The sequence below is a fragment of the Oncorhynchus kisutch genome, linkage group LG18 (genome assembly GCF_002021735.2).
Source record: "Oncorhynchus kisutch isolate 150728-3 linkage group LG18, Okis_V2, whole genome shotgun sequence".
NCBI classification, from domain to species: domain Eukaryota; kingdom Metazoa; phylum Chordata; class Actinopteri; order Salmoniformes; family Salmonidae; genus Oncorhynchus; species Oncorhynchus kisutch.
In genome coordinates, this window is record NC_034191.2 from 82,864,056 (window position 1) to 82,891,128 (window position 27,073).

General features: G+C 48.1%; 1 protein-coding gene across 1 annotated transcript in view; it reads right to left on the reverse strand.

Moving 5' to 3' along the window:
* LOC109885636 (procollagen-lysine,2-oxoglutarate 5-dioxygenase 2) overlaps window positions 1-27,073 on the reverse strand; it is a gene marked incomplete in the record, with an annotated part of 186,510 nt that overhangs the window by 1,890 nt on the left and 157,547 nt on the right. The window contains 8 exon segments of the mRNA XM_031796901.1: window positions 8,454-8,579; window positions 11,955-12,005; window positions 12,007-12,105; window positions 12,854-12,958; window positions 16,436-16,501; window positions 16,755-16,868; window positions 23,102-23,164; window positions 25,872-26,013. Coding sequence (XP_031652761.1) covers window positions 8,454-8,579; window positions 11,955-12,005; window positions 12,007-12,105; window positions 12,854-12,958; window positions 16,436-16,501; window positions 16,755-16,868; window positions 23,102-23,164; window positions 25,872-26,013 — 766 coding nt within the window.

A 27,073-nucleotide genomic window follows, 5' to 3' on the forward strand; every position in this document is an offset into this window, starting at 1 on the left:
GAAGTAAATGTAACTGCTAACAAATGCTTAAGTATAGATCATTTTTAATTCCATATACAGTGAGGGGAAAAGGTGTTTGATCCCCAGCTGATTTTGTACGTTTTCCCACTGAGAAAGAAATGATCAGTCTATAATTTTAATGGTAGGTTTATTTGAACAGTGAGAGACAGAATAACAACAACAAAATCCAGAAAACCGCATGTCAAAAATGTTATAAATTGATTTGCATTTTAATGAGGGAAATAAGTATTTGACCCCTCTCTCAATCAGAAAGATTTCTGCCTCCCAGGTGTGTTTTATACAGGTAACGAGCTGAGATTAAGAGCACGCTCTTAAAGGTAGTGCTCCTAATCTCAGTTATTCTGTCTCTCACTGTTCAAATAAACCTACCAATAAAATGATAGACTGATCATTTCTTTGTCAGTGGGCAAAACGTACAAAATCAGCAGGGGATCAAACACTTTTTTCCCTTACTGTATTAAGCGAAGCAGACAGCACCATTTTCTTGTTTTAAAAATGTACAGATAGCCAGGGGCACACTCCAACAATCAGACATCATTTACAAACGATGTCATAGAACACACTCCCGGGTGGCACAGTGGGCCAGTGCGCGCTGTGTTAAGAAGCAGTGTGGCTTGGTTGGGTTGTGTATCGGAGGACGCATGACTTTCAACCTTCGTCTCTCCCGAGCCCGTACGGGAGTTGTAGCGATGAGGGCAAGATAGTAGCTACTACACTGGGAATAGAACAGAACACTGAGGCATAGAACAGAACACTGTGGGGATAGAACAGAACACTGTGGGGATAGAACAGAACACTGTGGGGATAGAACACAACACTGTCCACTAGGAGATAGAACACAACACTGCCCACTAGGAGATAGAACACAACACTGTCCACTAGGAGATAGAACAGAACACTGTGGGGATAGAACACAACACTGTCCACTAGGAGATAGAACACAACACTGCCCACTAGGAGATAGAACACAACACTGTCCACTTGGTGATAGAACACAACACTGTCCACTTGGTGATAGAACACAACACTGTCCACTAGGAGATAGAACAGAACACTGTGGGGATAGAACACAACACTGTCCACTAGGAGATAGAACAGAACACTGTGGGGATAGAACACAACACTGTCCACTAGGAGATAGAACACAACACTGCCCACTAGGAGATAGAACACAACACTGCCCACTAGGAGATAGAACAGAACACTGTGGGGATAGAACACAACACTGTCCACTAGGAGATAGAACACAACACTGCCCACTAGGAGATAGAACACAACACTGTCCACTTGGTGATAGAACACAACACTGTCCACTAGGAGATAGAACACAACACTGTCCACTAGGAGATAGAACAGAACACTGTGGGGATAGAACACAACACTGTCCACTAGGAGATAGAACAGAACACTGTGGGGATAGAACACAACACTGTCCACTAGGAGATAGAACACAACACTGCCCACTAGGAGATAGAACAGAACACTGTGGGGATAGAACACAACACTGTCCACTAGGAGATAGAACACAACACTGTGGGGATAGAACACAACACTGTCCACTAGGAGATAGAACACAACACTGCCCACTAGGAGATAGAACACAACACTGCCCACTAGGAGATAGAACACAACACTGCCCACTAGGAGATAGAACAGAACACTGTGGGGATAGAACACAACACTGTCCACTAGGAGATAGAACACAACACTGCCCACTAGGAGATAGAACACAACACTGTCCACTTGGTGATAGAACACAACACTGTCCACTAGGAGATAGAACACAACACTGTCCACTAGGAGATAGAACAGAACACTGTGGGGATAGAACACAACACTGTCCACTAGGAGATAGAACAGAACACTGTGGGGATAGAACACAACACTGTCCACTAGGAGATAGAACACAACACTGCCCACTAGGAGATAGAACAGAACACTGTGGGGATAGAACACAACACTGTCCACTAGGAGATAGAACAGAACACTGTGGGGATAGAACACAACACTGTCCACTAGGAGATAGAACAGAACACTGTGGGGATAGAACACAACACTGTCCACTAGGAGATAGAACACAACACTGCCCACTAGGAGATAGAACACAACACTGCCCACTAGGAGATAGAACAGAACACTGTGGGGATAGAACACAACACTGTCCACTAGGAGATAGAACACAACACTGCCCACTAGGAGATAGAACACAACACTGTCCACTTGGTGATAGAACACAACACTGTCCACTAGGAGATAGAACACAACACTGTCCACTAGGAGATAGAACAGAACACTGTGGGGATAGAACACAACACTGTCCACTAGGAGATAGAACAGAACACTGTGGGGATAGAACACAACACTGTCCACTAGGAGATAGAACACAACACTGCCCACTAGGAGATAGAACAGAACACTGTGGGGATAGAACACAACACTGTCCACTAGGAGATAGAACACAACACTGTGGGGATAGAACACAACACTGTCCACTAGGAGATAGAACACAACACTGCCCACTAGGAGATAGAACAGAACACTGTGGGGATAGAACACAACACTGTCCACTTGGTGATAGAACACAACACTGTCCACTTGGTGATAGAACACAACACTGTCCACTAGGAGATAGAACACAACACTGTCCACTAGGAGATAGAACAGAACACTGTGGGGATAGAACACAACACTGTCCACTAGGAGATACAACAGAACACTGTGGGGATAGAACACAACACTGTCCACTAGGAGATAGAACACAACACTGTGGGGATAGAACACAACACTGTCCACTAGGAGATAGAACGGAACACTGTGGGGATAGAACACAACACTGTCCACTAGGAGATAGAACAGACCACTGTGGGGATAGAACACAACACTGTCCACTAGGAGATAGAACGGAACACTGTGGGGATAGAACACAACACTGTCCACTAGGAGATAGAACACAACACTGTCCACTAGGAGATAGAACAGAACACTGTCCACTAAGAGATAGAACACAACACTGGGGATAGAACACAACTCTGTCCACTAGGAGATAGAACAGAACATTGTGGGGATAGAACACAACACTGTCCACTAGGAGATAGAACACAACACTGTCCAATAAGAGATAGAACACAACACTGTCCACTAGGAGATAGAACACAACACTGTCCACTAGGAGATAGAACACAACACTGTGGGGATAGAACACAACACTGTCCACTAGGAGATAGAACACAACACTGGGGATAGAACACAACACTGTCCACTAAGAGATAGAACACAACACTGTCCACTAGGAGATAGAACAGAACACTGTCTACTAGGAGATAGAACACAACACTGTGGGATAGAACACAACACTGTCCACTAGGAGATAGAACAGAACACTGTCCACTAGGAGATAGAACACACCACTGTGGGGATAGAACACAACACTGTCCACTAGGAGATAGAACACACCACTGGGAATAGAACACAACACTGTCCACTAGGAGATAGAACAGAACACTGTGGGGATAGAACAGAACACTGTCCACTAGGAGATAGAACACAACACTGTCCACTAGGAGATAGAACAAAACACTGTGGGGATAGAACACAACACTGTGGATAGAACACAACACTGTCCACTAGGAGATAGAACACAACACTGTCCACTAAGAGATAGAACACAACACTGTCCACTAAGAGATAGAACACAACACTGTCCACTAGGAGATAGAACACAACACTGTCCACTAGGAGATAGCACAAAACACTGTGGGGATAGAACACAACACTGTGGGGATAGAACACAACACTGTGGATAGAACACAACACTGTCCACTAGGAGATAGAACAAAACACTGTGGGGATAGAACACAACACTGTGGATAGAACACAACACTGTCCACTAGGAGATAGAACACAACACTGTCCACTAGGATATAGAACAGAACACTGTCCACTAGGAGATAGAACAGAACACTGTGGGGATAGAACACAACACTGTCCACTAGGAGATAGAACACACCACTGTGGGGATAGAACACAACACTGTCCACTAGGAGATAGAACAGAACACTGTCTACTAAGAGATAGAACACAACACTGACCACTAGGAGATAGAACACAACACTGTCCACTAGGAGATAGAACACAACACTGTGGGGATAGAACACAACACTGTCCACTAGGAGATAGAACACAACACTGGGGATAGAACACAACACTGTCCACTAAGAGATAGAACACAACACTGTCCACTAGGAGATAGAACAGAACACTGTCTACTAGGAGATAGAACACAACACTGTGGGGATAGAACACAACACTGTCCACTAGGAGATAGAACAGAACACTGTCCACTAGGAGATAGAACACACCACTGTGGGGATAGAACACAACACTGTCCACTAGGAGATAGAACACACCACTGGGAATAGAACACAACACTGTCCACTAGGAGATAGAACAGAACACTGTGGGGATAGAACAGAACACTGTCCACTAGGAGATAGAACACAACACTGTCCACTAGGAGATAGAACAAAACACTGTGGGGATAGAACACAACACTGTGGATAGAACACAACACTGTCCACTAGGAGATAGAACACAACACTGTCCACTAGGAGATAGAACACAACACTGTCCACTAAGAGATAGAACACAACACTGTCCACTAGGAGATAGAACACAACACTGTCCACTAGGAGATAGCACAAAACACTGTGGGGATAGAACACAACACTGTGGGGATAGAACACAACACTGTGGATAGAACACAACACTGTCCACTAGGAGATAGAACAAAACACTGTGGGGATAGAACACAACACTGTGGATAGAACACAACACTGTCCACTAGGAGATAGAACACAACACTGTCCACTAGGATATAGAACAGAACACTGTCCACTAGGAGATAGAACAGAACACTGTGGGGATAGAACACAACACTGTCCACTAGGAGATAGAACAGAACACTGTCTACTAAGAGATAGAACACAACACTGACCACTAGGAGATAGAACACAACACTGTCCACTAGGAGATAGAACACAACACTGTCCACTAGGATATAGAACAGAACACTGTCCACTAGGAGATAGAACAGACCACTGTGGGGATAGAACACAACACTGTCCACTAGGAGATAGAACACACCACTGTGGGGATAGAACACAACACTGTCCACTAGGAGATAGAACAGAACACTGTCCACTAGGAGATAGAACACAACACTGTCCACTAGGAGATAGAACAGAACACTGTGGGGATAGAACACAACACTGTCCACTAGGAGATAGAACACACCACTGTGGGGATAGAACACAACACTGTCCACTAGGAGATAGAACAGAACACTGTCTACTAAGAGATAGAACACAACACTGTCCACTAGGAGATAGAACACAACACTGTCCACTAGGAGATAGAACACAACACTGTCCACTAGGATATAGAACAGAACACTGTCCACTAGGAGATAGAACAGACCACTGTGGGGATAGAACACAACACTGTCCACTAGGAGATATAACACACCACTGTGGGGATAGAACACAACACTGTCCACTAGGAGATAGAACAGAACACTGTCCACTAGGAGATAGAACACAACACTGTCCACTAGGAGATAGAACACAACACTGTCCACTAGGAGATAGAACACAACACTGTCCACTAGGAGATAGAACACAACACTGTCCACTAGGAGATAGAACACAACACTGTCCACTAGGAGATAGAACAGAACACTGTCTACTAAGAGATAGAACACAACACTGTCCACTAGTAGATAGAACACAACACTGTCCACTAGGAGATAGAACACAACACTGTCCACTAGGGGATAGAACACAACACTGTGGTGTATAGGGAGGTGTACAGGGAGGTGTACAGGGAGGTGTACAGGGAGGGAGGTGTACAGGGAGGTGTACAGGGAGGGAGATGTATAGGGAGGTGTACAGGGAGGTGTACAGGGAGGGAGATGTATAGGGAGGTGTACAGGGAGGTGTACAGGGAGGGAGGTGTATAGGGAGGTGTATAGGGAGGCAGATGTATAGGGAGGTGTATAATGAGGTGTACAGGGAGGGAGGTGTATAGGGAGGTGTATAGGGAGGGAGGTGTATAGGGAGGTGTACAGGGAGGTGTACAGGGAGGTGTACAATGAGGTGTACAGGGAGGGAGGTGTATAGGGAGGTGTATAGGGAGGGAGGTGTATAGGGAGGTGTACAGGGAGGTATACAGGGAGGTGTACAATGAGGTGTACAGGGAGGGAGGTGTATAGGGAGGTGTATAGGGAGGGAGATGTATAGGGTGGGAGGTGTACAGGGAGGTGTACAGGGAGGTGTACAGGGAGGGAGGTGTATAGGGAGGGATGTGTATAGCGAGGGAGGTGTACAGGGAGGGAGGTGTATAGGGAGGGAGGTGTATAGCGAGGGAGGTGTATAGCGAGGGAGGTGTACAGGGAGGTGTATAGGGAGGTGTATAGGGAGGTGTACAGGAGGTGTACAGGGAGGTGTACAGGGAGGTGTACAGGGAGGTGTACAGGGAGGGAGGTGTATCGGGAGGTGTACAGGGAGGTGTACAGGGAGGTGTACAGGGAGGTGTATAGGGAGGTGTACAGGGAGGGAGGTGTATCGGGAGGTGTACAGGGAGGTGTATAGGGAAGTGTATAGGGAGTTGTAAAGGGAGGTGTACAGGGAGGTGTACAGGGAGGGAGGTGTATAGGGAGGTGTACAGGGAGATGAACAGGGAGGGTATAGGGAGGTGTACAGGGAGGGAGGTGTACAGGGAGGTGTACAGGGAGGTTTATAGGGAGGTGTACAGGGAGGAGTGTACAGGGAGGTGTATAGGGAGGTGTACAGGGAGGAGTGTACAGCGAGGTGTACAGGGAGGTGTACAGGGAGGTGTACAATGAGGTGTACAGGGAGGGAGGTGTATAGGGAGGTATATAGGGAGGGAGGTGTATAGGGAGGTATATAGGGAGGGAGGTGTACAGGGAGGTGTACAGGGAGGTGTACAGGGAGGTTTATAGGGAGGTGTACAGGGAGGTGTACAGGGAGGTGAACAGGGAGATGTATAGGGAGGTGTACAGGGAGGGAGGTGTATAGGGATGTGTATAGGGAGGTGTATAGAGAGGGAGGTGTATAGGGAGGGATGTGTATAGAGAGGGAGGTGTATAGGGAGATGTATAGGGAGGGAGGTGTATAGGGAGGGAGGTGTATAGGGAGGGAGGTGTATAGGGAGGTGTATAGGGAGAGAGGGGTACAGGGAGGTGTATAGGGAGGTGTATAGGGAGGGAGGTGTATAGGGAGAGAGGGGTACAGGGAGGTGTATAGGGAGGTGTATAGGGAGGGAGGTGTATAGGGAGGGAGGTGTATAGGAGGTGTACAGGGAGGGAGGTTTACAGGGAGGGAGGTGTATAGGGAGGTGTATAGGGAGGTGTACAGGGAGGGAGGTGTATAGGGAGGTGTACAGGGAGGGAGGTGTATAGGGAGATGTAACGGGAGGGAGGTGTATAGGGAGGTGTACAGGGAGGGAGGTTGTATAGGGAGGTGTACAGGGAGGGAGGTGTATAGGGAGTGTACAGGGAGGGAGGTGTATAGGGAGGTGTACAGGAGGGAGAAGTGTAGGGAGGTGTACAGGGAGGGAGGTGTATAGGGAGGGAGGTGTATAGGGAGGTGTATAGGGAGGGAGGTGTATAGGGAGAGGTACAGGGAGGGAGGTGTATAGGGAATGAGGTGTATAGGGAAGTGTATAGGAAGGTGTACAGGGAGGGAGGTGTATAGGGAGGGAGGTGTATAGGGAGGTGTATAGGGAGGTGTATAGAGAGGGAGGTGTATAGGGAGGGAGGTGTATAGGGAGGGAGGTGTATAGGGAGGTGTATAGGGAGGTGTACAGGGAGGAGGTGTATAGGGAGGTGTATAGGGAGAGGTATATGGAGGGAGGTGTATAGGGAGGTGTATAGGGAGGGAGGTGTATAGGGAGGTGTATAGGGAGGGAGGTGTATAGGGAGGGAGGTGTATAGGGAGGGAGGTGTATAGGGAGGGAGGTGTATAGGGAGGTGTACAGGGAGGGAGGTGTATAGGGAGGTGTATAGGGAGGTGTATAGGGAGGGTGTATAGGGAGGGAGGTGTATAGGGAGATGTATAGGGAGGTGTATAGGGAGGGAGGTGTATAGGGAGATGTATAGGGAGGTGTACGTTTGTGTTGAGATTCAGTACAATGTCTTACCTGGAAGTCATTTCCTGTTTTGACATTCAGAACAATGTCTTACCTGGAAGTCAGTTCCTGTTTTGACATTCAGTACAATGTCTTGCCTGGAAGTCAGTTCCTGTTTTGACATTCAGTACAATGTCTTACCTGGAAGTCAGTTCCTGTTTTGACATTCAGAACAATGTCTTACCTGGAAGTCAGTTCCTGTTTTGACATTCAGTACAATGTCTTACCTGGAAGTCAGTTCCTTTGCTGTTGAGAGCAACGTTGATGGTGAATGTGGAGGAGTCATGATGGGGTCTCAGGTAGGCCTGTCTGCCGGGGGTGTACTTCACTACGAAGTTCATCACTGCATAGCCCTGTGTAGAACAGCCCAAATCACACATGTACACTGAACAAAAATATAAAACGCAACATGCAACAATTTCATAGAACGAAACCAGTCAATTGAAATCATTTCTAGGCCCTAATTTATGGCTTTCACATGACTGGGAATACAGATATGCATTTGTTGGTCACAGATATCTTTAAAAAAAAAGGCATCTGGTATGACCATTTGCCTCATGCAGCGCGACACATCTCCTCCACATAGAGTTGATGTGGCCTGAGGAATGTTGTCCCACTCCTCTTCAATGGCTGTGTGAAGTTCCTGGATATTGGAGGGAACTGGAACACGCTGTCGTACACGTTGATCCAGAGCATCCCAAACATGCTCAATGGAAGACATGTCTGGGGAGTATACAGGCCATGGAAGAACTGGGACATTTTCAGCTTCCAGGAATTGTGTACAGATCCTTGTGACATGGGGCCGTGCATTATCATGCTGAAAGATGAGGTGATGGTGGCAGATGAATGACACGACAATGGGCCTCAGGATCTCCTCACGGTATCTCGGTGCATTCAAATTGCCATCGATAAAATGCAATTGTGTTTGTTGTTCGTAGCTTATGTCTGCCCATACCATAACCACACCACCACCACCATGGGGCACTTTGTTCACAACGTTAAAATCAGCAAACCACTTGGCCACATGTCTGCCATCTGCCTGGTACAGTTGACACTGGGATTCATCCGTGAAGAGCAAACTTCTCCAGCGTGCCAGTGGTCATCGAAGGTGAGTATTTGTCCCACTGAAGTCTGTTACGACGCCAAACTGCATTCAGGTCAAGACCCTGGTGAGGACGACGAGCACATAGATGACCTTCCCTCAGACGGTTTCTGATAGTTTGTGCAGAAATTATTTGGTTGTGCGAACCCACAGTTTCATCAGCTGTCCGGGTGGCTGGTCTCAGTCCATCCCGCAGGTGAAGAATCCGGATGTGGAGGTCTTGGACTGGTGTGGTTTCACATGGTCTGCGGTTGTGAGGCCGGTTGGATGTACTGCTAAATGATCTAAAACAACTTTTGATGCAGCTTGTGGTAGATAAATGAACAATAAATGATCTGGCAACAGCTCTGGTGGACATTCCTGCAGTCAGCATGCCTACTGCACGCTCCTTCAAAACTTGAGACATCTGTGATATTGGGTTGTGTGACAAAACTGCAATATATGGTCAGGTGAGACCAACAAAAATCTAGTTCCTGCTCATTTTGTACAAGCTGGGCATCCTATTAGTTCTCTCATTGGACTAGAAATGGTAAAGATTTCCTGCAGGGGAAGGGGACATTGAAATCTTCTTCAAAAGGGAATCTTTCTGGATCCACAGGCTGAACACAGTGTCTCCTCTTTGGCCTTAACGAGGAGTTTGACTTGAAACCCTTTTGATGTCTTTCACAAGCTCTTTGTCATTATCTGCTTTCTCAACGTATAAATTGAACAATAGATCTGAAGGGGATGTTGGATAATTGCGAATAAACATACTGAAGAACTCTGTCATACACTATGGAGGAGGTAGACGTGACAGGAGGGTAGACATGACAGGAGAGTAGACGCGACAGGAGGGGGTAGACGCGACCTGGAGGGTAGACGTGACAGGTAACAGGAGGGTAGACGCGACAGGTAACAGAGAGGGTAGACGCGACAGGTAACAGGAGGGTAGACGCGACAGGAGGTAGAGCGACAGGAGGGTAGACGCGACAGGAGGGTAGACGCGACAGAAAGGGTAGACGCGACAGAAAGGGTAGACAGACAGACAAGACAACAGGAGGAGACAACAACAGGAGGGTAGACAGACAACAGGAGGGTAGACAGACAACAGGAGGGGAGACAGACAACAGGGGGTAGACAGACAGACCAGACAGGACAGACAGAAGACTGACAGACAGACCAGACAGGCAGACAGACAGACAGACAGACAGACAGACAGACAGGACAGACAGACAGACAGACAGACAGATCAGACAGACAGAACAGACCAGGGACAGACAACAGGAAGGGACAGGACAGACAGACAGACAGACAGACAGACAGACAGACAGACAGACAGACAGACAGACAGACAGACAGACAGACAGACAGACAGACAGACAGACAGACAGACAGACAGACAGACAGACAGACAGACAGACAGACAGACAGACAGACAGACAGACAGACAGACAGACAGACAGACAGACAGACAGACAGACAGACAGACAGACAGACAGACAGACAGACAGACAGACAGACAGACAGACAGACAGACAGACAGACAGACAGACAGACAGACAGACAGACAGACAGACAGACAGACAGACAGACAGACAGACAGACAGACAGACAGACAGACAGACAGACAGACAGACAGACAGACAGACAGACAGACAGACAGACAGACAGACAGACAGACAGACAGACAGACAGACAGACAGACAGACAGACAGACAGACAGACAGACAGACAGACAGACAGACAGACAGACAGACAGACAGACAGACAGACAGACAGACAGACAGGACAGACAGACAGACAGGACAGACAGACAGACAGACAGACAGACAGACAGACAGACCAGACAGACAGACAGACAGACAGACAGACAGACAGACAGACAGACAGACAGACAGACAGACAGACAGCAGACAGACAGACAGACAGAACAGACAGACAGACAGACAGACAGGGACAGACGCAGACAGACAGAACAGACCAGACAGACAGACAGACAGACAGACAGACAGACAGACAGACAGACAGACAGACAGGACAGACAGACAGACAGACAGACAGACAGACAGACAGACAGACAGACAGACAGACAGACAGACAGACAGACAGACAGACAGACAGGACAGACAGACAGACAGACAGACAGACAGACAGACAGACAGACAGACAGACAGACAGACAGACAGACAGACAGACAGACAGGACAGACAGACAGACAGACAGACAGACAGACAGACAGACAGACAGACAGACAGACAGACAGACAGACAGACAGACAGACAGGACAGACAGACAGACAGACAGGACAGACAGACAGACAGGACAGGACAGACAGACAGACAGACAGACAGACAGAACAGACAAGACAGGACAACAGACAGACAGACCCAGACAGACGACAGCATACAGGACCAGACAGACAGACAGACAGACAGACAGACAGACAGACAGACAGAAACAGACAGACAGACAGCAGCAGACAGACAGCAGCAGACAGACAACAGACAGGACAGACAGACAGACAGGGACAGACAGACAGACAGACAGACGACAGACCAGACAGGACAGACAGGGCAGACAGACAGACAGGACAGACAGGCAGACAGACAGACAGACAGACAGACAGACCAGACAGACAGACAGATACCTTGGTGTAGTATCCGGAGAAAGGACTTTGAGAAGTGACGGGGGATATGAACTTCTCTGATGAAGTGTAGCCACTCCTTATCGTAACCGATCTGCTTCATGTGGATGTCATCAGTCGGCACGGTCTCATAGCCGCCGGTGATCCGCTTGTCCTGATAGTAAGAAACCAGGAAACAACAACAGGACATTCCGTGTGGCTGTGTGAGACTGCTGTCTCCAGGGTGATGGATGTTAGGGATGATGACAGATGATGGTGTGTGTGGGTTTAAACCTGAATGACCTGGACTTGGCAGAGACCCCCCCCCCACACTTTATGTGGTCGGCTACAACCGAGTGTATCCGGTTTTCAGGGGAAATGGAAAGAGAGCCTGTACTGAGACTTCCTCTTTTTTGATCCTTATCAAGGAGACACTCCACCTTAACTCCTCCTCCACATTCACTGGATTGGTTGAACAGTGCAGAAGAGAACCCCCCCCCCCCCGACAGTTACTTTTTCTCTCTCGCCAGGACCAGGAAGCCGTTCAGGCGTTTCTTTTACGCTTGCTACGTTAGGCAGAGATCAACCTCATGACTCACAGACACCAGGTATCTCAGAAACCCTGTACTATGAACATGAGCTAATAATAGCAAAACCCCTTTAGTCGCTGTTTTAAAGTCAGATCTGCCAACTATAATAGTATTAACAACAGCATGGCCAGGGTTCAATCTAAGGGGCGCTATAACACCCTTTTAAAGGGAATGGATGCTCTGCGAACACCAGATGAGGAAATTGCCTTTAAAATCTGCTGGCTCTGTTTTATAAGGCTCCTTGGATTGAATCCCGGCCCTTTGCGTAATAATAACAGATCTGACTGGGTGTGTACGGAAAGGGAACAGTATGTACTATGTTTGACCTCTGACCTCGTGGTTGCCTCCAGACCAGGACCCATAGTGTTCCATCTCCTCCACCAGCTCATCACAGGCCCGCTCCGTGAAGACCGGGAACCAGAACACATCTGGACACGGCTAGAGGAGACACGCACACACACACACACCACACACACACACACACACACACACACACGTTTAGAAGGACGAGGCATCAGAAGACGAATCAATCTACATTTATCAACTTCAACAATTTCTATGAAATCAGGAGCTCACAAACAAAATAATAACTCAGGAAGTTAGGAAGCATTAGTCTATGCTACTCTATCTACATGGAGAAACATGAGGTATTGTTGAAAGACGATCAGACAAAATAAAGGTTAAGTACTCTTATAGTGTGTCTGTCCAGCTGCAGACCGTATGAATGAGCTCTATAGTGTGTCTGTCCAGCTGCAGACTAAATGAATGAGCTCTATAGTGTGTCTGTCCAGCTGCAGACTAAATGGATGAGCTCTATAGTGTGTCTGTCCAGCTGCAGACTAAATGAATGAGCTCTATAGTGTGTCTGTCCAGCTGCAGACCGTATGAATGAGCTCTATAGTGTGTCTGTCCAGCTGCAGACTAAATGAATGAGCTCTATAGTGTGTCTGTCCAGCTGCAGACTAAATGAATGAGCTCTATAGTGTGTCTGTCCAGCAGCAGACTAAATGAATGAGCTCTATAGTGTGTCTGTCCAGCTGTAGACTAAATGAATGAGCTCTATAGTGTGTCTGTCCAGCTGCAGACTAAATGAATGAGCTCTATAGTGTGTCTGTCCAGCTGCAGACTAAATGAATGAGCTCTATAGTGTGTCTGTCCAGCAGCAGACTAAATGAATGAGCTCTATAGTGTGTCTGTCCAGCAGCAGACTAAATGAATGAGCTCTATAGTGTGTCTGTCCAGCAGCAGACTAAATGAATGAGCTCTATAGTGTGTCTGTCCAGCTGCAGACTAAATGAATGAGCTCTATAGTGTGTCTGTCCAGCTGCAGACCGTATGAATGAGCTCTATAGTGTGTCTGTCCAGCTGTAGACTAAATGAATGAGCTCTATAGTGTGTCTGTCCAGCAGCAGACTAAATGAATGAGCTCTATAGTGTGTCTGTCCAGCTGCAGACTAAATGGATGAGCTCTATAGTGTGTCTGTCCAGCTGCAGACCGTATGAATGAGCTCTATAGTGTGTCTGTCCAGCTGTAGACTAAATGAATGAGCTCTATAGTGTGTCTGTCCAGCAGCAGACTAAATGAATGAGCTCTATAGTGTGTCTGTCCAGCTGCAGACTAAATGAATGAGCTCTATCGTGTGTCTGTCCAGCTGCAGACTAAATGAATGAGCTCTATAGTGTGTCTGTCCAGCTGCAGACTAAATGAATGAGCTCTATAGTGTGTCTGTCCAGCAGCAGACTAAATGAATGAGCTCTATAGTGTGTCTGTCCAGCTGCAGACTAAATGGATGAGCTCTATAGTGTGTCTGTCCAGCTGCAGACTAAATGAATGAGCTCTATAGTGTGTCTGTCCAGCTGCAGACTAAATGAATGAGCTCTATAGTGTGTCTGTCCAGCTGCAGACTAAATGAATGAGCTCTATAGTGTGTCTGTCCAGCTGCAGACTAAATGAATGAGCTCTATAGTGTGTCTGTCCAGCTGCAGACTAAATGAATGAGCTCTATAGTGTGTCTGTCCAGCTGCAGACTAAATGGATGAGCTCTATAGTGTGTCTGTCCAGCAGCAGACTAAATGAATGAGCTCTATAGTGTGTCTGTCCAGCTGCAGACTAAATGAATGAGCTCTATAGTGTGTCTGTCCAGCTGCAGACTAAATGAATGAGCTCTATAGTGTGTCTGTCCAGCTGCAGACTAAATGAATGAGCTCTATAGTGTGTCTGTCCAGCTGCAGACTAAATGAATGAGCTCTATAGTGTGTCTGTCCAGCTGCAGACTAAATGAATGAGCTCTATAGTGTGTCTGTCCAGCTGCAGACTAAATGAATGAGCTCTATAGTGTGTCTGTCCAGCTGCAGACTAAATGAATGAGCTCTATCGTGTGTCTGTCCAGCTGCAGACTAAATGAATGAGCTCTATAGTGTGTCTGTCCAGCTGCAGACTAAATGAATGAGCTCTATCGTGTGTCTGTCCAGCTGTAGACTAAATGAATGAGCTCTATAGTGTGTCTGTCCAGCTGCAGACTAAATGAATGAGCTCTATAGTGTGTCTGTCCAGCTGCAGACTAAATGAATGAGCTCTATAGTGTGTCTGTCCAGCTGCAGACTAAATGAATGAGCTCTATAGTGTGTCTGTCCAGCTGCAGACTAAATGAATGAGCTCTATAGTGTGTCTGTCCAGCTGCAGACTAAATGAATGAGCTCTATAGTGTGTCTGTCCAGCTGCAGACTAAATGAATGAGCTCTATAGTGTGTCTGTCCAGCTGCAGACTAAATGAATGAGCTCTATAGTGTGTCTGTCCAGCTGCAGACTAAATGAATGAGCTCTATAGTGTGTCTGTCCAGCTGCAGACTAAATGAATGAGCTCTATAGTGTGTCTGTCCAGCTGCAGACTAAATGAATGAGCTCTATAGTGTGTCTGTCCAGCTGCAGACTAAATGGATGAGCTCTATAGTGTGTCTGTCCAGCTGCAGACTAAATGAATGAGCTCTATAGTGTGTCTGTCCAGCTGCAGACTAAATGAATGAGCTCTATAGTGTGTCTGTCCAACAGCAGACCGTATGAATGAGCTCTATAGTGTGTCTGTCCAGCTGTAGACTAAATGGATGAGCTCTATAGTGTGTCTGTCCAGCTGTAGACTAAATGAATGAGCTCTATAGTGTGTCTGTCCAGCTGCAGACTAAATGGATGAGCTCTATAGTGTGTCTGTCCAGCTGCAGACTAAATGAATGAGCTCTATAGTGTGTCTGTCCAGCAGCAGACTAATGAATGAGCTCTATAGTGTGTCTGTCCAGCTGCAGACTAAATGAATGAGCTCTATAGTGTGTCTGTCCAGCTGTAGACTAAATGGATGAGCTCTATAGTGTGTCTGTCCAGCTGCAGACTAAATGAATGAGCTCTATAGTGTGTCTGTCCAGCTGTAGACTAAATGAATGAGCTCTATCGTGTGTCTGTCCAGCTGTAGACTAAATGAATGAGCTCTATAGTGTGTCTGTCCAGCTGCAGACCGTATGAATGAGCTCTATAGTGTGTCTGTCCAGCTGCAGACTGTATGAATGAGCTCTATCGTGTGTCTGTCCAGCTGTAGACTAAATGAATGAGCTCTATAGTGTGTCTGTCCAGCAGCAGACCGTATGAATGAGCTCTATAGTGTGTCTGTCCAGCTGCAGACTGTATGAATGAGCTCTATAGTGTGTCTGTCCAGCTGCAGACTAAATGGATGAGCTCTATAGTGTGTCTGTCCAGCAGCAGACCGTATGAATGAGCTCTATAGTGTGTCTGTCCAGCTGCAGACTGTATGAATGAGCTCTATAGTGTGTCTGTCCAGCTGTAGACTAAATGAATGAGCTCTATAGTGTGTCTGTCCAGCAGCAGACTAAATGAATGAGCTCTATGTAACCTGACATTTGTGCACACACCTCTTCTAAGTAGTTCTCTGTGAAGATACGTGTGTAGTTGGGGTGGATGTATTTCTCCTTCCAGTCCTGGTACATGGATAGAGAGAGAGAGAGATAGAGAGAGAGAGAGAGAGAGAGAGAGAGAGACAGAGAGACAGAGGCAGATGGGTACCATACACAACCCAGAATCCACAGTAAATCACAGATCCTTATCAGCCAAGCAGAGTTCACCAAATTTTTCAAGCAAATGTTTTATTCACTGCAAACAATACAGACAAATGGCGTATCTCATGACATCAGAACATATTTAAAAACAAAACAAAGAGTAGGGAGGACCTACCATTGGATTTTCAAATATTTGCCACAAATCACTGTTATAGTGTGACGTGTTAAAGTTCGCTGTGGATATTAGCCTTCCAAACTCATGGCGGTTTGTAATGTACATGAACATTCCCTGTAGCGGACAGAGAAAGTGAAATTAGCCTTAGAAGAAGTACATCTGCATTAGTTGTTTACAGCTGTTTTCACAAACTGAATAAACCAGAACAACCCCTGGCTTCCTGATGGAGTGTGCTGTGAGTTTTAGAAACTAAACAATGAGAACCACATGTCAATTAATAATACTGGGATATTAATGGGGGAGAGGACGGGCAGGGAGGGAGGGGACATGGTAGGGGGAGGGAGGGGACATGGTAGGGGGGAGGGAGAGGACATGGTAGGGGGAGGGAGGGACATGGAGGGAGAGGACATGGAAGGGGGAGAGGAGGGTCAGGGAGGGAGAGGACATGGTAGGAGGAGAGGAGGGGCAGGGAGGGAGAGGACATGGTAGGGGGAGAGGAGGGGCAGAGAGGGAGAGGACATGGTAGGGGGAGAGGGGGGGCAGGGAGGGAGAGGACATGGTAGGGGGAGAGGAGGGCAGGGTGGGAGAGGACATGGTAGGGGGAGGGAGGGGACATGGTAGGAGGAGGGAGGAGGGACTTGGTAGGTGGAGGGAGGGACAGGGAGGGAGGGACAGGGAGGGAGGGACAGGGAGGGAGGGGACATGGTAGGGGGAGGGAGAGGACATGGTAGGGGGAGGGAGAGGACATGGTAGGGAGCAGGAGGGGACATGGTAGGGGGAGGGAGAGGACATGGTAGGGAGAAGGAGGGGACATGGCAGGGGAGGGAGGAGGGACTTGGTAGGTGGAGGGAGGGACAGGGAGGGGACATGGTAGGGGAGGGGGGGGGACATGATAGCGGGAGGGACAGGGAGGGGACATGATAGGGAGAGGGAGGGACAGGGAGGGAGGGGACATGATAGGGGGGAGGGAGAGGACATGGTAGGTAGGAGGGAGAGGATATGGTAGGGGGTGGGAGGGGACATCTTAGAGGGAGGGAGGGGACATGGTAGGGAGAAGGAGGGGACATGGCAGGGGAAGCGAGGAGGGACATGGCAGGGGGAGGGAGGAGGGACTTGGTAGGTGGAGGAAGGGAAGGGACTTGGTAGGTAGAGGGAGGGACAGGGAGGGGACATGATAGGGGAAGGGAGGGGACATGGTAGGGAGAGGGAGGGACAGGGAGGGGACATGATAGGGAGAGGGAGGGGACATGGTAGGGGAAGGGACAAGGAGGTAGGGGACATGGTAGGGAGAGGGAGGGACAGGGAGGGGACATGGTAGGGGAAGGGAGGGGACAGGGAGGGGACATGGTAGGGGACAGGGAGGGGACATGGTAGGGAGAGGGACAAGGAGGGAGGGGACATGGTAGGGAGAGGGATGACATGGTAGGGAGGCGGAGGGACAGGGAGGGAGGGAGCATGATAGGGGAGGGAGGGCGTCTGGCGTTGCATTGTGGGGGGAGGAGGAAGGACGCAGCTGAACTGGACCCACTCTCAGACTTGGCTTTCTGTCTTTTCCCAGAATGCTGACCAGCTGGGAGGTTTGGCTTGTTTGGGATTTCAGACCATCTGTTCCTAATATAATTATTTCTCCAAATAATGATTTATGATTTTATTGAAGTGGTTTTAGGAGGGAGTTTGTACGGATGGTGTTGTCCTGATAGTCTAGGTCTGATCAGCTAGCCTAGTGTGAGACGGTCAGAGCGTTGGGGATGGGTTTAGGGAGAGAAGCTTCTCACATGTATAGACCTGAAGAGGGGAGGGGAAAAAGCATCATGACTGCTGGGAACCTGCAGGAGAAAATTACTATGGCTCCGCAACTATAGTAGCTCCGTGACTATAGTATCTACGTGGCTATAGTATCTAAGTGATTATAGTAGCTCAGAGACTACAGTAGTTACGTGACTATAGTAGCTCCGCGACTATAGTATCTACGTGACTATAGTAGCTGACTATAGTAGCTCAGAGACTACAGTAGCTACGTGACTATAGTAGCCCCGCGACTATAGTAGCTCCACGACTATAGTATCTACGTGACTATAGTAGCTCCATATAGTAGCTCTGCGACTATAGTAGCGCCGCGACAATAGTAGCTCCACGACTATAGTAGCTACGTGACTATAGTAGCTCCATTAATATAGTAGCTATGTGACTATAGTAGCTCCGTTACTATAGCAGCTCCGTGACTATAGCAGCTCCGTTACTATAGTAGCTCCATGACTATAGTAGCTCCGTTACTATAGCAGCTCCGCGACTATAGTAGCTCCGTGACTATAGTAGCTACCTTACTATAGTAGCTCCGTGACTATAGTAGCTCCGTTACTATAGTAGCTACGTGACCATAACTCTGTTACTATAGTAGCTCCGTGACTATAGCAGCTCCGTGACTATAGCAGCTCCGTGACTTTAGTAGCTCCGTTACTATAGTAGCTCCGTGACTATAGTAGCTCCGTGACTATAGTAGCTACGTTACTATAGTAGCTACGTTACTATAGTAGCTACGTTACTATAGTAGCTCCATTAATATAGTAGCTATGTGACTATAGTAGCTACCTTACTATAGTAGCTCCGTGACTATAGTAGCTCCGTTACTATAGTAGCTACGTGACCATAACTCTGTTACTATAGCAGCTCCGTGACTATAGCAGCTCCGTGACTATAGCAGCTCCGTGACTATAGTAGCTCCGTTACTATAGTAGCTCCATGACTATAGTAGCTCCGTTACTATAGCAGCTCCGCGACTATAGTAGCTCCGTGACTATAGTAGCTACCTTACTATAGTAGCTCCGTGACTATAGTAGCTCCGTTACTATAGTAGCTACGTGACCATAACTCTGTTACTATAGCAGCTCCGTGACTATAGCAGCTCCGTGACTATAGCAGCTCCGTGACTATAGCAGCTCCGTGACTATAGCAGCTCCGTGACTATAGCAGCTCCGTGACTATAGCAGATCCGTGACTATAGCAGATCCGTGACTATAGCAGCTCCGTGACTATAGCAGCTCCGTGACTATATTAGATCTGTGACTATAGCAGCTCCGTGACTATAGTAGATCTGTGACCATAGTAGCTCCGTGACTATAGCAGCTCCGTGACTATAGCAGCTCCGTGACTATAGTAGCTCCACGACTATAGTAGCTCCACGACTATAGTAGCTCCACGACTATAGCAGCTCCGTGACTATAGTAGATCTGTGACTATAGCAGCTCCGTGACTATAGCAGCTCCGTGACTATAGCAGCTCCGTGACTATAGTAGCTCCACGACTATAGTAGCTCCACGACTATAGTAGCTCCACGACTATAGCAGCTCCGTGACTATAGTAGATCTGTGACTATAGCAGCTCCGTGACTATAGCAGCTCCGTGACTATATCAGCTCCGTGACTATAGTAGATCTGTGACCATAGTAGCTCCGTGACTATAGTAGCTCCGTGCCTATAGCAGCTCCGCGACTATGGCTCCGTGACCTTAGCAGCTCCGTGACTATAGCAGCTCCGTGACTATAGCAGCTCCGCGACTATGGCTCCGTGACTTTAGCAGCTCCGTGACTATAGCAGCTCCGTGACTATAGCAGCTCCGTGACTATAGCAGCTCCGTGACTATATCAGCTCCGTGACTATAGTAGATCTGTGACCATAGTAGCTCCGTGACTATAGTAGCTCCGTGCCTATAGCAGCTCCGTGACTATATCAGCTCCGTGACTATAGCAGCTCCGTGACTTTAGCAGCTCCGTGACTATAGCAGCTCCGTGACTATAGCAGCTCCGCGACTATAGCAGCTCCGTGACTATAGCAGCTCCGTGACTATAGCAGCTCCGTGACTATAGCAGCTCCGCGACTATGGCTCCGCGACTATAGCAGCTCCGTGACTATGGCTCCGCGACTATACCTCCGTTACTATAGCTCTCACGGACTGATACACTACATACACAAACTATGTGGACACCCCTTCAAATTAGTGGATTCAGCTATTTCAGCAACACCCGTTGTTGAAAGTTGCATAAAATTGAGCAGACAGACATGCAATCTCCATAGCGAAACAGTATAATGGCTTTATTGAAGAGCTCAGTGACTTTTAACGTGGCACCGTCATAGGATGCCACCTTTTCAACAAGTCAGTTTGTCAAATTTCTGCCCTGCTAGACCTGCCCCGGTCAACTGTAAGTGCTGTTATTGTGAAGTGGAAATGTCTAGGAGCAACAACGGCTCACCTGCTAAGTGGTAGGCCACACAAACTCACAGAACGGGACCGCTGAGTGGTGAAGCGTGTAGCACGTAAAACTGGTCTGTCTTCAGTTGCAACACTCACTACAGAGTTCCAAACTGCCTCTGGAAGCAACGGCAGCACAAGAACTGTTTGTCGGGAGCTTCATGAAATGGGTTTCCATGACCGAGCAGCCGCTCACAAGCCTAAGATCACCATGCGCAATGCCAAGCGACGGCTAGAGGGGTGTAAAGCTCACTGCCATTGGACTCTGGAGCAGTGGAACCGTGTTCTCTGGAGTGGTGTAAAGCTCGCTGCTATTGGACTCTGGAGCAGTGGAACCTGTAGTGTTGAATCGCACTTCACCATCTTGCAGTCCAGCGGAAGAATCTGGGTTGGCGGATGCCAGGAGATCGCTACCTGCCCCAATGCATAGTGCCAACTGTAAAGTTTGGTGGAGGAGGAGTAATGTTCTGGGACTGTTGGTTCAGGCCCCTTAATTCCAGGGAAGGGAAATCTTGATGATACAGCATACATTCTAGATGATTATGTGCTTCCAACTTTGTGGCAACAGTTTGGGGAAGGCCCTTTCCTGTTTCAGCATGACAATGCCCCCGTGCACAAAGTGAGGTCCATACAGAAATGGTTTGGTTTGTTTGGGATGAATTGGAGCACCGACTGCGAGCCGGGCCTAATCGCACCAACATCAGTGCCCGACCTCACTAATGCTAGTGTGGTTGAATGGAAGCAAGTTCCCGTAGCAATGTGCCAGCATCTTGTGGAAAGCCTTCCCAGAAGAGTGGAGGCTGTTATAGCAGCAAAGGGGGGACCAACTCCATATTAATGGCGATAATTTATTAATTTATTATGAAATGTTCGACAAGTAGGTGTCCACATACTTTAGTCTATATCTGATCGTTATTCTCCTGCTAAGTACTCCTTGAGGGGCGGGAGGAACTACAAGAGATTCCTCAGTCTCTAACTCATCACAGGCAGAAGGTTAACATCCATTTTCAAAAGGGCTGTGGAGATTCACAGCTTCATCTCTATTGGTTTGGCTCCTCTAAGAGGCCTCGGCAGACTTCCTGAAAGAAATCACTACTATCTCTGGAGATGATTCGATACTTTATGTTTATATCATCATTTATCAAATAAATAGCTCTAGAAAGGGTGATATTGTAATGTTTTGATGGAAAAACATGTCCATTGGAATTCAGAACTGAATTTTACATTTTTGGGGGGATGGCTGGACATAGCTTCGACGTTGGGTCGGACATAGCTTCGACGTTGGGCCGGACAAAGGTTCTACGATGGGCCGGACATAGCTTCGACGTTGGGCCGGACAAAGGTTCTACGATGGGCCGGACATAGCTTCGACGTTGGGCCGGACAAAGGTTCGACGTTGGGCCGGACAAAGGTTCTACGATGGGCCGGACATAGGTTCTACGTTGGGCCGGACATAGGTTCTACGTTGGGCCGGACATAGGTTCTACGTTGGGCCGGACAAAGGTTCAACGTTGGGCCGGACAAAGGTTCTACGATGGGCCGGACATAGGTTCTACGATGGGCCGGACATAGGTTCTACGATGGGCCGGACATAGGTTCTACGATGGGCCGGACAAAGGTTCGACGTTGGGCCGGACAAAGGTTCTACGATGGGCCGGACATAGGTTCTACGTTGGGCCGGACATAGGTTCTACGTTGGGCCGGACATAGGTTCTACGTTGGGCCGGACAAAGGTTCAACGTTGGGCCGGACAAAGGTTCTACGATGGGCCGGACATAGGTTCTACGATGGGCCGGACATAGGTTCTACGATGGGCCGGACATAGGTTCTACGATGGGCCGGACATAGGTTCGACGATGGGCCGGACAAAGGTTCTACGATGGGCCGGACAAAGGTTCTACGATGGGCCGGACATAGGTTCTACGATGGGCCGGACATAGGTTCTACGATGGGCCGGACATAGGTTCTACGATGGGCCGGACATTGGTTCTACGATGGGCCGGACAAAGGTTCTACGATGGGCCGGACAAAGGTTCTACGATGGGCCGGACATAGGAAATGGTTATCTATACAAAGTAGAATAATGAAAGCTGTTAAAAAACCTTTGGGACTCTGAGCATATGGAATGTTTCCGGGTTGGGGGAGTCTTTCTCTCTGTGATTGGTCTAAAAGAGAGGGAAAAGCACGGTGTAAATGGTGTACCGGAGAGAGAGAGCTTGGTAGACAGGTAGGTAAGATGTAACATACAGGAGGAGGCGGCATGGGAAGGAGGAGAGGAGAGGAGAGGAGAGGAGAGGAGAGGAGAGGAGAGGAGAGGAGAGGAGAGGAGAGGAGAGGAGAGGAGAGGAGAGGAGAGGAGAGGAGAGGAGAGGAGAGGAGAGGAGAGGAGAGGAGAGGAGAGGAGAGGAGAGGAGAGGAGAGGAGAGGACATGAGCTGCATGATGAAGACCAAGACTCCCTCCGAAGCTGGTGTTTTGGTAGTTATTATCTTAGTGAGTGTTGCATGCTGGGACAGAGTGAAGCGATGCAGAGGTGCATACACTCAGAGCAGAGCTCTGTGGTAGTACGTGTTAGCATGGGGTGACACGTGACAAAGTCTACAGGGCAAACGGAAGTAACAAAATACAGTTTAGAAGACAGCCAGACATTGCCACATGGTCACATGACAGAGGAGAGGAGAGAACAGGAGGAGGGAGACAGAGAGAGGACCGGAGAGGAGGGGAGAGGGGAGACCAGGAGAGGAGAGGGAGACTGGGAGAGGTGATGAGGCAGACTGGGAGAGGAGAGGAGAGGACAGGAGAGGGGAAATGGGAGGGAGACTGGGAGAGGAGAGAAAGAGAGGAGGACCAAGAGAGGAGAGGGGAGGAGAGAGAGAGGACAGGAGAGGAGAGAGGAGGGGAGAGAGGAGGGAGACTGGGAGAGGAGAGGAGAGGAGAGGAGAGGAGAGGAGAGGAGAGGAGAGGAGAGGAGAGGAGAGGAGAGGAGACTGGGAAGGAGAGGAGAGGAGAGGAGAGGAGAGGAGAGGAGAGGAGAGGAGAGGGAGAGGAGAGGAGAGGAGAGGAGAGGAAGAGGAGAGGAGAGGAGAGGAGAGGAGAGGAGAGGAGAGGAGAGGAGAGAGGAGGGGAGAGAGGAGGGAGACTGGGAGAGGAGAGGAGAGGAGAGGAGAGGAGAGGAGAGGAGAGGAGAGGAGAGGAGAGGAGAGGAGAGGAGAGGAGAGGAGAGGAGAGGAGAGGAGAGGAGAGGAGAGGAGAGGAGAGGAGAGGAGAGGAGAGGAGAGGAGAGGAGAGGAGAGGAGAGGAGAGGAGAGGAGAGGAGGCCCTGAACCTGAACGCACAACAGAGGCTGTTGTAACAGACAAGATCGTGCCTTAAGGAAGACAGACAGACAGACAGACAGACAGACAGTGTACAGGATACCACAGCGCAATGAGACACAGAGACTGGGAGACCCTACATTACAGAATACTGGCCTTTGTTCTCCGGAGACTGTAGCATTCAGATACATATACACTGAGTATACAAAACATTAGGAACACCTGCTCCTTCCATGACAGACTGACCAGTTCAATCCAGGAGAAAACTATGATCCCTTGTTGATGTCACTTGTTAAATCCACTTCAATCAGTGTAGATGTCACTTGTTAAATCCACTTCAGTCAGTGTATATGAAGGGGAGGAAACCGGTTAAAGAAGGATTTTTAAGCCTTGAGACAATTGAGACATGGATTGTGTATATCTGCCATTCTGAGGGTGAAAGGTCAAGAGAAAATATTGAAGTGCCCTTGAATGAGTTATGGTAGTAGGTGCCAGGTGCACCAATTTGAGTGTCAAGAACTACAATATTGCTGTGTTTTTCACACTCAACAGTTCCCTGTGTGTATGAAATATGGCCCGCCACCCAAGGACCTGACACAACTGTGGGAAGCATTGGAGTCAACATGACCCAGCATTCCTGTGGAACGCTTTCGACACTTTGTAGAGTCCATGCTCCGACGAATTCAGGCTGTTCTGAAGGCAAAAGGGGAGGCGGTGCAATGCAATTAGGAAGGTGTTCTTAATGTTTTGTAAACTCAGGGTAGATACTGTACATATAGCATAACCTAACCTAACATCAGCTAACCTAACATAACATAACCTAACCTAACATAAGCTAACCTAACGTAAGCTAACGTAAGCTAACATCAGCTAACCTAACATAAGCTAACCTAACGTAAGCTAACGTAAGCTAACATCAGCTAACCTAACATAAGCTAACATAACCTAACCTAACCTAACATAAGCTAACGTAAGCTAACATAAGCTAACGTAAGCTAACCTAACCTAAGCTAACGTAAGCTAACATAAGCTAACATCAGCTACCCTAACATAAGCTAACATAACATAACATAAGCTAACGTAAGCTAACGTAACCTAACATAACATAAGCTAACCTAACATAACATAAGCTAACCTAACATAACATAAGCTAACGTAAGCTAACGTAAGCTAACCTAACATAACATAAGCTAACATAACATAAGCTAACATAACATAAGCTAACATAACATAAGCTAACCTAACATAACATAAGCTAACCTAACATAACATAACATAAGCTAACATAACATAAGCTAACGTGAGCTAACGTAAGCTAACCTAACATAACATAAGTTAACATAAGATAAATCTGGATGTCTATGGACACAGAGGAAGAGGCGAAGGCATTGGTCCATTAAACTTCCTCCAAACGTCCTCGTATTCTGCCTTACATAAAACAGATGTCCTGTATGCTTCTAATCTAAACAGTGTATTACTGTCAATGCAGTAGCTGCTAGATCATTCTAGTTCTTATACTGAGAAACGTAATAACTCAGGCGTTATCTGAGCGGTCTTACCAATTCTCTAGCGTGTCTACAGAGAGCCATGTCAGGATCCAGTTTCTCCAAAACAAAATGTTTCCTCTCCTTCAGCTCGTTTCTCAGGACTTCTCCCTTTATCAAGTATATATGAGCCATGTAGGGAATGTTCCACACGCCCCTGAGAGAGGAGAGAAGGACAGAGATAGCGAGAGAGGGGGGGGAGAAAGAGAGAGAGAAACACAGAGAGACACGGGGGGAAGAGAGACACAGGGGGGGAAGAGAGACACAGAGGGGGGAGAGAGAGACACAGAGAGACACAGGGGGGGAGAGAGACACAGAGAGACACAGGGGGGAGACGAGACACAGAGAGACACAGGGGGGGAGAGAGACACAGAGTGACACAGGGGGGGGAGAGAGACACAGGGGGGGAGAGAGACACAGAGAGACACAGGGGGGAGATAGACACAGAGAGACACAGGGGGGGAGAGAGACACAGAGTGACACAGGGGGGGAGAGAGACACAGGGGGGGAGAGATACACAGAGAGACACAGGGGGGAGATAGACACAGAGAGACACAGGGGGGAGACACAGAGAGACACAGGGGGGAGAGAGACACAGAGAGACCACAGGGGGAGAGAGACACAGAGAGACACAGGGGGGAGAGAGACACAGAGAGACACAGGGGGAGAGAGACACAGAGAGACACAGGGGGGGAAAGAGACACAGAGAGACACAGGGGGGAGAGATACACAGGGGGGAGAGAGACACAGAGAGACACAGGGGGGAAAGAGACACAGAGAGACACAGGGGGAGAGATACACAGGGTGGGGAGAGACAGAGAGACACAGGGGGGAGAGATACACAGGGGGGAGAGAGACAGAGAGACACAGGGGAGAAGAGAGACAGAGCGAGAGAGAGAGTATCATTTCCCAGACAGTCAGCCATCATATATACTGGGTGTCTTAGTGATGTAAAAAAACACCATCCCAACATCTCAGAACTCAACTGCCGACCGTGATCCTGAGCTGCACTATATTAAACATGTGATGCATGACCAGGGAATCTGATCCTGGAACTGGTTTGGAAAGATATGTCTTGGTGGGATCCTTGGCAGACAGCTGGATGCTGGAAACACATGCTATTCATTCTGCCTCGGTTTGTCTGGTGGTTGTGAAGCGATGAGATCATCACAAATGATCCTCCTGCAGGTTTATATATATATATATATTTTTTTTTA